The sequence below is a fragment of the Diachasma alloeum genome, unplaced genomic scaffold (genome assembly GCF_001412515.2).
Source record: "Diachasma alloeum isolate Michigan unplaced genomic scaffold, Dall2.0 Dall_scaffold_00533, whole genome shotgun sequence".
NCBI lineage: Eukaryota > Metazoa > Arthropoda > Insecta > Hymenoptera > Braconidae > Diachasma > Diachasma alloeum.
The window spans coordinates 398,861-411,911 of NW_021680665.1; the positions used below are offsets into that span (position 1 = coordinate 398,861).

At 38.2% G+C, this 13,051-nt stretch overlaps 1 protein-coding gene across 6 annotated transcripts in view; it reads left to right on the forward strand.

Moving 5' to 3' along the window:
* LOC107042873 (anoctamin-8) overlaps window positions 1-13,051 on the forward strand; it is a 61,239-nt gene that overhangs the window by 19,840 nt on the left and 28,348 nt on the right. For all 6 annotated transcript variants that reach the window (XM_015264090.1, XM_015264092.1, XM_015264093.1 and 3 more), the window contains exons 5-8: window positions 170-358; window positions 7,117-7,302; window positions 10,866-11,018; window positions 11,104-11,239. In XM_015264090.1, the coding sequence (XP_015119576.1) occupies window positions 170-358; window positions 7,117-7,302; window positions 10,866-11,018; window positions 11,104-11,239 (664 nt within the window). The remainder of the gene's footprint in view (window positions 1-169; window positions 359-7,116; window positions 7,303-10,865; window positions 11,019-11,103; window positions 11,240-13,051) is intronic.

The window sequence follows — 13,051 nt, forward strand, 5'->3', positions numbered from 1 at the left end:
TTTGTTTCTTTTTTTTTCTTCCTCCTACTTAAGAACTATTACATCTTTTTTGAAGGTTTATTTCTTCGAATTTCCAAAAAATTTCGATTTTTTCCACCCAGAATAAATTTTATTCAACTTTATCGAGTTAATCAATTAATGTTTACGGGCTTGTATTCGTTTTGGCTAGGTATTTCCTCTCCACGAGCTACCAGCACTCGAGAAACTTCAGAAGAGCTGGGTACGAGCATTCTTCAGCCCTCAGCCCCTTGACGACATCTGTAATTACTTTGGTGTTAAGATAACAATGTACTTTGCATGGCTGGGACATTATACCACCGCCCTCGTCGTTCCTGCTGCAGTGGGTGTCATATTCTGGGTAAATACAGATGAATACCTATGCACGACCATTGATTATGATGAGGGCTTCAAATATCCACGGCATTCTTTGAGAGTTAAATAAACATGGACTCTCGAAACGTTAATTATCGCATTTACATTGGGAATGAGTCGTTTAAGGGAAAATTTCCAAAGATCTTCTTAATGATGACAAAATTTTGATAGAAAAAAACTCTCCTGATAATTCCTCGTAATATGCGCTATGAGGAGTTAGTGTAGGGAGACAACTGCACAATTATGCAAATGCCATACGTCAACTTGAACCGGTTTGCTATTTTCCTGTTATATTACGTCATACGATTAGGAGGAAGAGAGGTCTGTATTTTGTCACGCCCAGTTGTGGGAAAAAAATGAACATAATGTGAGGAGGGATTTTTTTTTCCTGGAAGGAGTGAACTGATCTGAGCCAACACGGCTTAATCTACTAATTTTTCCATGACCTTATTGTATCGTCCAAAGCCTGTCTAGTCTCTTAATTTCTCCTCTTCTAGCTGGTTAATTTCATCAACTGTTAAAAAGATCTCGTGAAATTTTAGAATCAAGTCACCATTTCCGGAATAATTATCAAATGAACAAAAATTCAATTTGTCGTTTTGAAACTGAGTTTCTTTATCAATCATTTATCTTAGGAGAAATCATGAAAATAGCTTTCTTGAAACGAGCCTACTTTGTCGAATCTAGTGTCCGATATTCACGTTTTTCTCTTCACAACTCCCATTTAAACCAATGTTGAATTATTTTTTTGATTTTATAAAATGACGTTATTTTACATACTATCGGAGTCATTTTTGACTCAAAATGTGCATAATTTAACCAACATTATTTAGTGAACTCTCTTCACACGGATTTCTGCATACAATGATTGTAGTAAACTTTCTGCAGTACAAAATTCTGAATGGACTACAGATCATCATACAAAATGATAATAAATTCATTACATCCATGGGTGTCCCATGGGAATGTGTGAAAACTGTTTATTTTTTTTTACTGGAAACAGGGAAAAAGAGAAGGAATACAGTTCCTGATGGAGGAGAGTTGTCATTTTGATTTCACCGTATATTCATTATTGAAACATGTAATTCACCCAACAAAAATAGTAGCTTACAACAATTGTACGTGACAAGTGCGATTAATAGTAAATGTTTTCGAAATGAGAGCCATCAACACTGGCGCAATAATCCAAACGTTTCCTAAAACCGTAGAATGTTTCCTGTGGAATACCGTGAACAGTCTTTTTAATGTTGTTTATCAAATTTTCGGTTATTTTTGGCTTGCTTGCGTAACAAGAACCTTTTATGTAACTCCACAGGAAATAATCACACGAATTCAAATCTGGTGAATAGGGTGGCCAATCTATTCCCCCTCCACAAAATTTTGGATATCCCAAACCAAGAACTCGACCGCGATAAACTGTATTAAGAATTTCAAAAACTTCGTGAGTACGGTGGGGAGCTGCTTCATCCTGCATAAAATAAAACCCATTGACAAGCCCTCTTTTTCTGGCATGAGGGAAGAATTTTGTTTCTAACATTCTTTTGTACTCATTTCCGGTAACGGTAGATTCGAAAAAATGTAGATAGACACCCTTCATGGAGAGAGCAACCCAAACAGTGACTTTCTGTGGATGAGCAGATCTCGTAACCAAAAAATTAGGTTTTTCAGATCCCCAAAATCTCAAATTATTTTTGTTCACGTAGTTGTCTAGCCAAAAGTGTGCCTCGTCAGAAAAAAACAATTGCTGTTTCATGCAGCTCGCCATTTTCGAATATTTGTGTCATTCTTTCACAAAATTCCTTTCGTCTCAGAATCGCCTCCTCTATCAAACGCTGACACATCAATATTTTATATGGATGAAGTTTCAAAAAAACGTGGAGGATGCGATGCAACGTTGATTTGGTCAATTTAAAATCTTGAGCGGCTCTCCGAATGGACGAGTTGGGATTTGCCTTGAAATAGCGTATTCCTCGAAATTTTCAATTATTCTAGAAAAAGAATATTATCATGACTAGAAACCAACGGGATTTCTACGAAAATCTGTAATGTGTTTTGTTATGTCACACAATCAACATGAAAAGAAATTTATTCCAACCCTCTCAAAGCAGGTTCGCCAGCAACTCGTTTGGATCCAAATTTAGTACGAAACCCCCTAAAAGCTTCACAGTATTTTTTCCCTCTCGAATAGAAGCACTCGATGAGATATCTTTTTTCTTGAACTGTCAAATCACTCATTACTGCTAACAAACTAAACCTCCTGCCACAGTTGGAATAAAACTGACTGGACCCTAGTAAACGTAACACAAACGTAGAGAGTCAAGGTTATTTTGGATGATTCGGCAGATAAGTTTAGTTTTCACACATTCCTATGGGACACCCTGTACAATTTTTCTAGGATTTTTATGGTTCACATCGTCCTATCTGTGGCGAAATGGTCAATTTATGATAAGTTTCCTGTTCTTAGGAGAAGGATTTTTTATTTGAATGAACATTCCTATTAAACTACAGTCAAGGCTTCATATAAGATACCTCGAGCTCTGAGCGCTCGAGACCCACCTCCACTCTCCGCACTCTTATCGCCTCCCGAATGTTTAGTTCTTCTTATAAGTTCTTCTTATAAGAGACCTATGGCCTCGATCATTTTCCAATGGGACAAGAGTGATTATAAGGATCAAACGGAGTTAAAGGTCAAACGGGAAGGACGAACGAAGTGATCATAAAGGGCAAATGACCTTAAGGGTCAAGAGTTCAAACGTGAGAGTCAAGTGAAGTAATCAGAAGGGTTAAACGAACCCAAGGGTCACCTCTTTTCTGCGATACCACAATTATTAAAATGATGACGCAGAATTATCTTGATAGAATAAAGCCTAATTAACATTCAATTGATTTACTTACTTTCAATAATTTGTACTTCAGTTGTCCAGAAGTGATTATTCTCAAGTCCCCCAACAATCCCCCAACATCAGCTGCCATTCTATAGCGCGGGATTATGTTTAGAAAAGGTAACGCGGACTATACGAATTCAAAATATTAAACTCGTGGAAATTGATTAGTCATCAATATCTATTCGGTAAATATATAAGCGCGCGTAGTGGGGGTATACGGATTCCCGGAATTCCGCTCTCCTACTGTCCCTAAGGTATCTTATATGAAGCCTTAACATTGAGCAATTCCAAAACTTGATTGAAATAAAAGCCAATCATTTTGCTGGATTCAATGGGAGAGAGTGAGATAAAACGCACCGTTTTTAGTGATCACCCAAAAGAAACGTACTACATCAAGTGGAAAAAACGACTTGAAACGAGTCGAGCTGAATCCTGCCGAGAATCGACTTATTCGATGCCGCAATCGATGTAGATTTGAGGAGATTCTTCGACTTGATTCAAGTAGATTCTTCGAGTTACTTCGAGTTCAGCCTAACCTAATTCAAATCTGTTCTGAGGCTAGATTCAGTTAAACTCGAATCAAGTATCAATTTAACTTGCATCAAGTCATTGTCTGAAACAGATAGCAGATTCGGCGTGAGTGAATCCATTTATTTGGTTTTGATCAACTCGTTCCTTCAGCTGAAGGATATCTAAATACTTCGTTCAAATTAGCAACTTTATTTCAAGCAAGATTTCAGTTTCGTACAAAATCTCGTCATCCCCATACTTTTCCGGATTTTTCATTATCGAATACATTTTTCCGGGAATTTCGTCAATGAATATTGTGACCAACATTTTATTCCATTTCACACTTGACTCTCGTTGGTCTAACCTCTAATGATCATATGGCAACACTGCATATGTGCTCCATGTACACGGAGAAAAAAATACATCGTAATTTTGTGAGAATCCTTCCAAAAATTAGTGTGCTGTTCACCAACGCTGGGACATAACAGGGAGTCATCGGAGAATTCGCATGTGGCACACTAATTTTTATGGGAATCCCCCGAAAAAGTGGCCGGAGTCCCACCAAAAATTAGGGTGCTACTTATGAATGTTTCGACGACCCCATGTTATGTCCCGGCGTTGGGGGACAGCACACTAATTTTTGGGAGATTTTTTTCTCAGTGTAATCTCGTAAATTCGGTCCGCGTAATCACTTAACTTGAGCGGACCGTTGCCAGGCGTCAGGAACGCGGGGATTCAAACCACCCAATATGGCCGTCGTACCAAGAAGCATTAATTTGATTATAATTGACCAGCTGATCAATTAAAACCATACGATTGTCTGACCCCCCTCCCCCCCCCCACCACTTCCCCCACCATCACAGGGGACGACATATAAGGACAGCCCCCAAACGTCGGAGCTCAGAATCGGAGCTCATAGCCCTGCAGATGTAGACTGCAATGTTTGCGAAACGTCGGCGCAATGCTGAAACCAAACGAGGCATCCATCCGGAAGTCAATAATGTCAAGCATTAATTTGATTGTTGGCAATTATCTGACCGGAAACTTATGTTTTTTAATAACGCAAAAAAAACTAGAGAGTATAAAGGAAGTAGTTATGTGTCGTAGTTACTGGAGGTAGTTATGTATACAAGAAAACGCTTTAATACTATGAACTATTGGATTGAAGGTAGGAGTATAGTATACTCAGTATACAGCTTATATGTACGCAATGTGTTAAATTTCAGTTTTTCAGAAATCGTTTTCTCGAAAATATGTTCGGAAACTAAAGTTGATATTGCGCCTAAAAAATACTCTTGGTCTATTCTATAAACTCTGATGAGGATTGCCTCCAGAAAAAATTGCCCAAACTACTTGGATATTCTTAAATGAACCCGGTCATTCAGCTTGAATCAGGTTAATGTGGATGTGAGACGTTTTTTTTTAAATAATGCATTGTTGTACTCATAGCAAGCCCGAAATCCGGACTGATGGAGTTTCATTAGTTAAAATTTAATAGAATATTGGTCACTTGAAAAGTGGGTCACTTGAAATCATCAGAATAAAATTGAACCAACTTTACGCTATTTTCAAGATGTTTCTTTCGAAAGAAACATCTTGGCGATCGCCTCAAAATGAAACAAATTTTTTATTCAACTCGTATCCTTTCATCAGACAATATTGCAAATTTTACCAGGTCTCCTTTAAGCCTCTGCTTTTCCATCGAGCAATCTCAAAACCAATCAACCCCCTGGGAAAATGCGTAAATAGAACAAGGAAATTTCCTTTAACATATCAAAACAATCATCTTTCTGTAGCCACAATATAAACTCAAGAGAATAGTATTTACTTAAAGTAGCTTTACCCTTCGGCCGAGCTACGCTGTACTTTTGGATATTTTCACTTTGTTAATTTTTCAACTAAATTGCATGGAAAAAATGTGAAAAAATTCATACCCAGTCAGTATCATCTAAATTAAATTTCGCAAAATATTGATATTTTTTTGAACATTTCCCTTTTATAAATAAATAATATAACTTGTTTGCAAAACGGTGGATTATTTTCTATGAGATGTCAAAAAAATTCTTGATTTTTTCACATCTAATGAAAAAAAATTCAGATTTTAATCTTTGATTACAATGGAAATATTGATTTTCACATAAGACACTGGGTTAAATCCTGCTTTTTAAACATTTCTTCTTTGAAACACCAAAACGATAATTAAATTGAGAACAAAATTAGAATTCCGAATCTAATCGAGTTTTCTGCTATTTTTTGCGGTTTTCGATAATCTTTGAATTTACCGTAAGGGTAGAGCTACTTTAATGTGTTATTAAATACATCACAAACCTAAACGTCATTGGGCCCATGTTCGCGGGCAGGTTTAATCTACAAACATCACAGAATGTCAATAGTGCTAATGACGAATAACAGTGTATTGAACCTGTCGGTAGGTGCGCTATGAGCGTTTCCCTCGCAAAAATTTCCACTCCATAGGAAATATACCCTACATAAGTGCAAATATTTTGCTGAAATTTTTGAAATGCCCCAAGTAACTTTTCTAGTTGAGTCGGGTTGTGTATAAAAGTCGCCTATCGCTCAGGGTTGAGTAGAAAAATAGTATATTTCGTCATTAGGCCGAAAAAAACTTTTCTGGCGAACATAAGGTTTGCAGCACGAGCCGAAGGTGAGGGCTGCAATCATATTCGTCAGATAAGTTTTTTTTTACCGTATGACGAACAATATTTTTTATCATGACGGTCGTAGGCAGGGATTCACGGACGCGGAGCGTCCGTGAAACGCTGCCTTACGGCCGAAATGACAAAAGAATATTTTTTTCGGCTGAGTCGAATTTTTTAGGTATTACGGATGCGGAACCCGTGCCGCTGAACCCCGAACCGAGCTGCCTGTCGCGATATTTGCCTCTATTCTTACGAGAAACCGATGAGGGGCTCCCTCATCGCGCGTCTCAAGAATGCTGGTGGAACCGCGCTCCTACTGACGGGTTAATCTGAAATTGCAATTGATTGAGCTTTCACGGACAATGGGAATCATAATTTGTCGAAAATTAAATCGATATCTACCGCAACAAGCTTTTCAGTTAAAGAAAAACAATTAGTATTTACATATATGCATATCTTAAAAACCAGTATCAAAAAACTTTCAGAAAAAGTATTTTTTATAGTATATTAACTTTTGGCCCATTATTGACTCTCGAGTTTATTTGATATTGTGGATTTGATTTGATATAACATTGTATTTATTCTTTGAAATGCAATTATGTTTGCAATAAGTAGAATTTTTGTGGCTAAAAAAAATATTTTATTTTTTGCTGGATGTAAGAAAAAAAAGGCACTTTCTAATTGTGCAGGTCGGCATCATCGGAAGGAACCAGGCGGTGGAGGACGTTGCCTACGTATTGTTCTCCATTCTCAACGTCATCTGGGCAACCGCATACCTCGAAACTTGGAAGCGCAAGGGCGCAGAGCTTGCCTACAAGTGGGGCACACTAGATCAGAGGGATGATCTCTTAGTTGAGCCTAGACCACTCTTTGTGGTATGTCTCTTGCTCTCGTACATTATAGAGAGTTTTAACCGTCAGGGTCACTCGTGAATTTTTACTTGATCCAAAAGTTTTACATCGAATAATCCCCTTTGTAAGATTTCAACAACTTTGTGCGCTTTTTGGCTCTGAAGTTGAAGCTAAACCCCAGGAACTCGGCTTAATGGGAGTTTCAAGAGTAGGAGATTATATGTACTTTATTTATAAACGTTTGGTGTACTTCCGAACAATTTCTTAATGCAAAAGATATTCGAACCAAATTGACCGTGTTTGAGTTTCCATTTGCATTACTACACTGAGAAAGAAAATTTCTAATATCTGAAACATATTTTCTTGAGAGAAGTAAATCATTTTCAATGGCTTAAATCTCAGAATGTGTGCACTTCACGGAACTCAAATGAATTTTCATTCATCACTATCGTTCCGTGTTACGTCATGAATATTTTCCACTTCGCATATTGGAAGTGCATAACGAAAAAATCATGAAAACACTAAAGACGGACATTTGCGACAAAATCATACTTGAGTACAAAAATATTTTAAAAATATTTGTCATGTGAGTTGAGACGCCTGAGAGAATTACGCAATTGAAGAAAATTTACTTGTCTCAAGAATATATGTTTCAGATATTAGAAATTTTTTTTCTCAGTGTATCATACTTTCCGGAAATTTTTTTCTGTGCTTTATTTGTTATGGCAGGGTTTTTACGCCTCGAGATATTTACATTCGCCTAAATCTTCCGTGCTCATTCATCCAAGTAATAACTATATTCAGTACTACTTAGCTTTCCATTACTTAATCTTCCCATCGTAACAGCATGTTCGCTCCAGGTCATTAAAACGCATTATTAATTTTTGTCATTGAATAAAGAAAATGAATTTCACATTGTGTCTAGAACTGAAGGGGTAAGCTGAATTCAATTCATTTCCAGAATCAGTTTTTTGTTTTTGGTTAATGATGCCCCGAGAGAAACGAGAAGAGAGGCGTTATGGGACGAGACGAGACAAGTTGGTCGAGAGAATTAATGAAACGAAACCCTTATATTTTTTGACCCTTATTTTTCCTGTTATCTTTTGGGTGTGAGACGAGACCACATAAAACGAGTTGAGACGAGAGGCTGCGAGAAAATCTTTCAACTCTCGATGAGACGAGAGAAGAAATATCTCTCATATGTCGAGACGAGACGAGACGAGAAAATGCAGTTTCTCGTCTTTTCTCGTCTCGCGGCATCACTATTTTTGGTGGTACCAAATCGAAGAGAAATGGACAAATTTCACCAAGCAACTCTTGGAGTGAGAGCGATAGAAATGTTTCTCTGAAAAACATTGATACCGCTTTCAAGTTTCGAGCTATTATCCTGTAAGGGTTAGTCTCGAAACTGCATCAGATTGGAGATTTATTCTATTTCCCTCTTTCGCTAGTCAACTGTTGTCTGACTCCTGAAATGAATATGTTGAACTGAAAGAAGGCTTACGTTTAAATTAAAACAAATATGTTCTCCAGTCGATTTTTTTTCAACAATAGGTCAATGAATCAAGTTGTTAAGTTTTAGTTTTTCAACACACATTCAATAATTAACATCATGGAGAAATAGAAAAAAAAATTATATTTTTCGTGTCCATTGCATTACTACATACCCCCCTTCTTTCAGAACCACCACCCTATCAAGTGGTCACGAATGCTCATTTTTTTATGACCATAACGGGAAAGTAAGACTTATCGATTATGTTCCCGAACGGATAGAACCTTATGTGTGGCGCCCCCCCCCCTTAGCTCCAGCTGAGACAGGTGATTAAGAGGGTCCCTGGTGAAATTTGAAAGTCTTCGATTGGTGAAAATAACTATCGTGCGACTGCTGATATATGATGGGCTACCTAAAACACTAAGACAAAATTTCGTAACCAACCGATTTTACCCTGTACGTCAGGCGAAAACTTCGTTTTTCGTGTTTTTGGTTTTGAAATGCTCCTCACACCACAATTTTCATCTGATCCGATCTTTTCTTTTTTCCAAATATTCATTGGATTCCATAGAATAAAACTAGTGTTTTTTTTGTTTATCTCAATTAGATCACAGAAAAAATAATTTTTTTCGGTTTACTCGTTTTTTTTACTTTTTCATACCGTATAAAAATGATTATTCGGTGTAATTGAATATCAAAATAGTATATAAAACGCCTTTTCATAAGAAAAATTTTGATGTTCAACGACTCAGAATAATAATTTTTAGATGCCTGTGCAGATTCTGCAATGAATCAAACGAGGACAGCTTTTACATTTTGTGTAATTGCCCAGAACTGTGGGTGCTAAGGGTACACTACTGGGGCATCCCTGTCCCCACAGTGGATCAGCTCGCAAACAAAGAAGTCGTAGACATATTGAGACTGACTACTGAGACCGGGATTCAAATATAAAAACGTACACAGCAAAAATGAATATCTGAATTTCATACACCTTTTGCAGATATTTTTCAGACACTAAACAACGTCTAAGCAAAATGAAAATGGGTCTGAATTTCAGACGAACAAGTACCCAAACATCTTAATTCATGTTCGAGATTCAGACAAATTTTCATTTTATTCAGACGATTTTTAGTGTCTGAAAAATGTCTACAAAAGGTGTGTTAAATTTAGACACTCGTTTTTGCTGTGTACTTCAGTTAAAGCGGAGCTGCAGTAACTTGGATAAGTTTGCTGGCACCGGGGAGACTGGTCCAACCCCCTCCGTAAGTTTCAACTAACTAAGCAACTAGGTACCCCATTATATATATCATCATGACCACCATGATCATCATAACCATCCTTTCCGAACAATAAAGCCCTTTTGAGTTTTCCACATAAAATGCGTAGTTATCGAGATATAAATGTTCAAAAGTTTGCGGATTCCTTACTCAACTAAATTCGCCGTTGAAATCGCGTGGAACGCCCCACATTAAAAGTCGCTCGATAGTTATTTCCATCAACCGAAGACTCAAAATTTGTCCAGGGTGCCCCTTAAAACAGACCTCCTCCACTTGCACTGATAGACTGATTCATTTATTCCAAACGAGATTCGTTAACTATTAACGAATGATACAGTTGAATATGACTAAATGAATATTCGTTAATAGTTAACAAATGTTTCACTTCAAAAGTGAAAATCGAGTCAAACAAGGCTCCTCAAATGTGCATTTGTTAACTATTAACGAATGAACATTTGGTGAGACCGAATAGACCCTCGTCTCCAAACAAATCCATTCGGTAATAATAGCTAATCCTTTCTATCAGTGTGTCGTCGCCAGCCCAAGCCCAAGCGAACGCCTTTCGCATTCCTAGTAAAAATTGCATGTGTTGAGACGCGATATTCAACATTGTAAGTAGCGGAACTTTGGCTCTATGTTGCACAAATACGTGCAATTTTTACTAGAAATTGTATGTATCGCCGATGCCCACCAAACTTATCAATGGTAACGGTCGGAGTCCGCAAAAAAATCAGTTCGCACTCTTCTAGATTTAAACCACTGCCCGGCCAGATGCTCCATCTTTGTAAATTTACTAACTGTTATTGTTTGGTTTCCAGGGAACACTGCAAGTATCGCCAGTTACTGGAAGACTTGAGCCTACCTATCCAAACTGGAAAAGAAACGCTATCCGTTACTGCATAACTGTACCTGTCATTGCAGTCTCTCTCTTCTTCGTCTTTATTGTTATGATTCTCAGTTTTCAAATACAGGTGTTCGCTTTTATCTTACTCTGAGTTAGCTCAACAAAAGAAAAGAGCATTGTTTCTGAACATTTTCCATTGAACATTCCATTAGGACTGGTGGGACGCTCGACTGGAAGCAGCAGGCTACGGTTTTTGGTTGAGTTACGTGCCAAAAGTTCTGTTAGCAGTGGTGATCGCAGTGATGGATGAAGCGTACTTCAAAATAGCTGTTTGGTTGAATGATTTGGGTATGTCTCCAGCTTGCCTTCTTATTCATTGAATCTTTGATGTTATTCGAGTTGAAAGGATGAAGTTGGAATATGTTTATCTGATAAATTTTCAACATTACCTGAGTCTGTGTAGGTAATATTAAATGAGGGCATCTAACTTTTCCTTATTCTCTGTCTTGTCTCATCTCCTTGTGAAATCTTTAACACTGTAGTGAAGTGGTATAGAACAAGAGATGAGTTGGAAAGTTTAATACAAATTATCACACAGAAAACGATGGGCATACACCGTATGTACCAAGCGCACAGTTTTTGCACATTTTGTACATAAATGGCTACTGCGCACTGAAAAAACCAACATGTTCATAACCCCTCCCGTACGAGGTCGATACATGGTATCGACCCATGAAAATATGAATAACTCTTTTCAAGAAATAATTAAAATTGATTATTTCGAAAAGTGAGTCAACCAAACAAATGATATCAAAGAAAGGAATACTATAGCTTCAGTTACATATGAGTTTCATCATTTTCCATTGATTATAAGTCATCGAATTCTAGTTGTATCGAGCATACACCACGCTTAGAAACCAAAGGTCCCCGTGAGGATTAACAAAATCTTGTTTGAAGCGAAAAAGTTGTAAGCTGCCAAGATAATTGCCGAGAAAGAAATTGTTTCATTTACACATAGAAAAATTTTAAACATGAATAGTCGGTCCGCTTTCGATAACGACATATCCCGGGATAAAAATTTTCAGTCTCTCGAGTCTGCCCGCTACTATGAGAGACTAAAATCAGTTTGCCTGGGTCTCTCGGAATCGGTCACGCATCTCGGAGAGTCTTTGGTGAGAGACTCGAGTATGTATGAGTCTTTGCCTCCGCGCCAGAGACTGGAGTCTCTCATCGAGAGATCGGGACTTAGAATTTTTTGTGGTAAATCTAATTCTCTCATTAATTAGACCATATTGATTGGGATTATTGATCACTAATCAAATTCGATATTGGGGTGATATGTTTCGAGGATCATACCTCGCAAGGGTCAAATATCATGAGGGTCATACTTCGTACGTCATGCCTTACAAGGGTCACATATCGCGAGCGCACAACGTCTCAATGATCATACCCGACAAGGATCAAACGTCCGAAGCACTAACCGCACAAGGGCCAAGCGAAGCAAGGGTTATATCTCGCGAGGATAAAACGTCTCAAGGGTCATATCTCCCGAAGGTCAAACGTCGTTAGCACATACCGCTCGAGGGTCAGGCGTCGAGAGAATCATATCTCACGAGGGTCAAACGTCGCAAGGATCATGTCGATTCCGCGTCACTACATGTTTAATTTCCCTCCCCCCNGTGGAATTCCATTTTTTTTATAGTAAGAAGACAAGGATTTTCCAAAGTATTCAAATTTTAAATCGATATTCTAGAAATGCATAATATCATTCTATTTCACCCTCCACTCGAAATGACACGACTCAATCGGAGCTGAGTTCTAAGCGTTGAGCCACAGCTCAAACTCAAGTGCCGGGTTATGCCGTCTGATGAGCGTTTGACTGTGAGCCGGTATGGAGCGGCGTGTCGCGGCGTGAACTCGGGTCAAGCGGCAAGCCGAGGCTGAGCTCGCGCTCACCCGAGTTGCGGCTGAATCCCCGGTTGAATTTCTACCCGGGTGATAGTTCAATTTACAGCGGTATCCCATTTTACTGCGCTGTCTGTTTGTCTATTGTGTAATTGGCCGTATTACCTCACTGCCCAATTTACTCCGGTATACCGTTTTGCTCTATTGTGCAAACTACCCTGTCCGCTTTGCCCTACTGCCCAATTTACCCTGATA